At 44.8% G+C, this 3,233-nt stretch overlaps 1 protein-coding gene across 1 annotated transcript; it reads left to right on the top strand.

Annotated features, from left to right (window-relative positions):
- Positions 1-261: 261 nt before the first annotated feature.
- Positions 262-1,236, top strand: LOC308322922 (olfactory receptor 52E4-like; the record flags this gene model as incomplete). Its single annotated transcript, XM_080774411.1, has 1 exon — positions 262-1,236. One exon carries the CDS (start codon positions 262-264, stop codon positions 1,234-1,236), a length of 975 nt encoding a protein of 324 aa, XP_080630537.1.
- Positions 1,237-3,233: the final 1,997 nt, after the last annotated feature.

Raw genomic sequence — 3,233 nt, forward strand, 5'->3', positions numbered from 1 at the left:
TATGTGTTCCAGTTAATTAAATATTCTGTTTTATTTCATAAATGAATGCTCTACTTCATATTGCAGCATCACACAAAAACAACAAAAGTAGCAGATCCACAAGCTCGAATTGTGGCATGAAGCTACACAGTTTTGGACACGACAGACTGATTTGTATAATCGGCCTGTTACAGTGCTGATGCTATAGCATCTGCTGAATGCCTAAAATTGCAAATTGATCTTTTTCCCCCCAGTTATCTGATAACCTAACCATCTTTAAACATGAATCAAAGCTTCATAAACACTGCCGTGCTCCTCGACGCCTTTGAGCCGCGCGGCCCAGCAAACCACGTCTACTTCTTTCTGGCCTTTGTCACGTACGTTGTCACCATGGTGGTGAACCTCGCTCTCATAGCTGTGATCTACGTGGACTCCAGCTTACACAAACCCATGTACGTGTTCTTGCTGAACCTGGCGCTGAACGGCGCGATCGGATGCACGGCCGTGTGTCCGGGGATCATGAGCAATCTCCTCTCGGACGCACGGAGCATCTCTTATGGAGGCTGTCTGCTACAGGTGCTGTTCGTCAACGTCTACGCCGTGTGCACGTACGCCATCCTGGCGGCCATGGGCTACGACCGCTACGTGTCCATCTGCAAGCCGCTGCAGTACCACAGCATCATGACTCCCGGTAAGGTCAGACTGCTGTTGGCCCTGGTGAATGCTGTCCCGATCACCCTCATAGCCGTCCAGGTGTACGTGACCTCGCGGCTGCCCCTCTGCCGCTTCTCTATCGACAAGGTGTTCTGCAACAACCTGTCGGTGGTTCAGCTGGCGTGCGCCCGCAGCGCGCTAGCCGACCTGTACGGCGTCTTCATCATCGCCGCGCTCATCGTGTTCCCTTTCTGCCTGGTCATTGTGTCGTATTTTCAGATATTACGTGTGGGTCTGAGAGCCTCGACTGAGTCGCGGGGGAAAGCCTTTGGCACGTGCGCCCCGCATCTGATCGTCTTTGTCAATTTCTCTCTGTGTGTTCTATTCTCTGTGGTTTATAACAGGTACGGCAGGATGCCCAGGTATGTCACTTTTCTCCAAACGGTACAGTTCATATTTCTGCCGCCGTTGCTGCATCCGATCGTCTACGGAATGAGAACCAGGGAAATCCGGAGGTCTGTTGCAAAAGTTATCCGGCAAAGGATTTTGTCAAAGACGCAGGACTTCATGGCAGTTAAAAAGTGCAAGATAGATGTTGTTTGATGAAGGCAGTGATGTATCTTGGTGGTCAGACTGAATTAAGTACGCATTTTCATCTGATATTGTTGCTGTAGGGCAGAAAGTACTCATATCCATATTTCAACCTTTTTGTTGTTTCGTAAATTAATCAAAATAAGTAGATCAAGTGTTTTGAGCTTGTAGATCTGCTACTTTTGCTATTTTTTTATTTGAATTCTGAAAAGTAAAGTTCCATATGAGGTTTCCACCCAACAGAGATAGTATGTGTGATATTTCATAATATCCCAATTAAACAATTAATTTAATGTTTAACTTTGCCTGTCAATGACAGGCATGTCCAAAGTCCGGTCCAAGGGCCAATTGTGGCCCCCAGGCACATATAATATGACCCACAGCTTCCTTCCTAAAATGAATTATTTTGTTGTCTGTAGTATAGTAAGCCTTGACCGATTACATGCCGCCATGGCATCTGGTGGCTAAACCCGGTTAAAGCGCAAACTTAAAGAAATCAGTCAGTCAGTCAGTCAATCAACATTATTGTCACAACAGAGTTACAGGTAAAAGTGAGGTGTTTAACTTTTTCTGTGCCGATAGGTGGTAGCATACCTAAGGAATGCCACACGTCCACTCTAACTCTACGATCTTTGTTTCCTTTCCGGGTTATTCAGGAAGGTGGTGGCTTATGTTATGAGCACAGTGCTCACTCGCATTAGCTCAGAACCCTTAGCTATCATTGCTCAGCGATGCGGTACAAACTCACAAATGATTTACGATCGTCAGGTGCGAGGCGGCTCACCACGGACAGCTCTCAAAGCTTTAAGCCCTAACCACACCAAAGGCTCAAGACGGTTTTAGCGTTTTCCCTGCGTTGTGATATGTCTTGTTGCATGTTGACCCACGTTGACCCTAGTGATTCAAAGCATGGAATTCAATGGACCAAACCACATGCACCAATGGGTCAAGACGGTTTTAGCGTTGACTCCATGCAACCGTTGCATGGTGACCCTTTGGTGTGGTTAGGTCTTTAGAGATACAGCGCTTTGAAAATCCAGCACCAGTAGGTACCGAGTCATTGTTTTGTAGTCATCAGGCCCGAACCCTCTAAACCCCTAAAGAACTTCTTTGATGCAGCAAGTCATGCTGTTAAATATTGGGAAGTATTATTCTTAAGGAAGTTCCAGATTGAGATCCGGCCTGATGACAATAGAGCGTCGCAGTCCCTCCCCCTTTCAGAACGCAAAATGCATTTTTCCCATAGGCATTTCTTAAAGTATTTATTTAAAGACGTTACGCCGCGGACAAAGCCAACTCGGATTGTGACAAATCATGACAATGAACACAATGCTTTGGGCCGATCAAATAATTTATAAGAAGAAAAACAAAATAAATAGTGTTGGATCCTGCCTTTATTTTCTTCTTTCTAATGATTTGATCGGCCCAATATATTGTGTTCATTGTCATCATTTGTCAAGATCCGAGTTGGCTTTGTCCGCGGCGTAACCGTCTTTAAATAAATACTTTAAGAAATGCCTATGGGAAAATGCATTGCGATTCATTTCCTGGGCCACTCGTCGTTCTGAAAGGGGGAGGGACTGCGACGCTCTATAAAACAATGACTATAACATGACGAAACGATATCATCCGCTCCCGACCGGATCATAAACCCTTAAAGGAATGCTGCCCAGGCTAGATTTGAACATGGGTGAAGTCATCCTTTAAGGATGGCAATGTGAAGTGTGTGTGTGTGTGTGTGTGTGTGTGCACGCCTCTCAGAGTATTCTCCATGTAAACTGCATTCTAACTATTCAGACCATGGATTTGTAACTTGGATTTATACTTTTTATGCAATGTAACTCTGAATCTTTACAATACATGTCTGACTTGAATTATTACTAAAATAATTTCTAAAAACGTAGTCCACAGTGTGCGAGTTGAAATTATTTCAGGGATCTTTGACTTCTTGTCCGTAGAGAGTTTACTTTAAAGGGACTATCCACTGCTTTCTGATTTTAAAGGGCAAT

Source organism: Protomyctophum bolini (assembly GCF_963924005.1).
Source record: "Protomyctophum bolini genome assembly, chromosome: 10".
Classification (NCBI taxonomy): Eukaryota; Metazoa; Chordata; class Actinopteri; order Myctophiformes; family Myctophidae; genus Protomyctophum; species Protomyctophum bolini.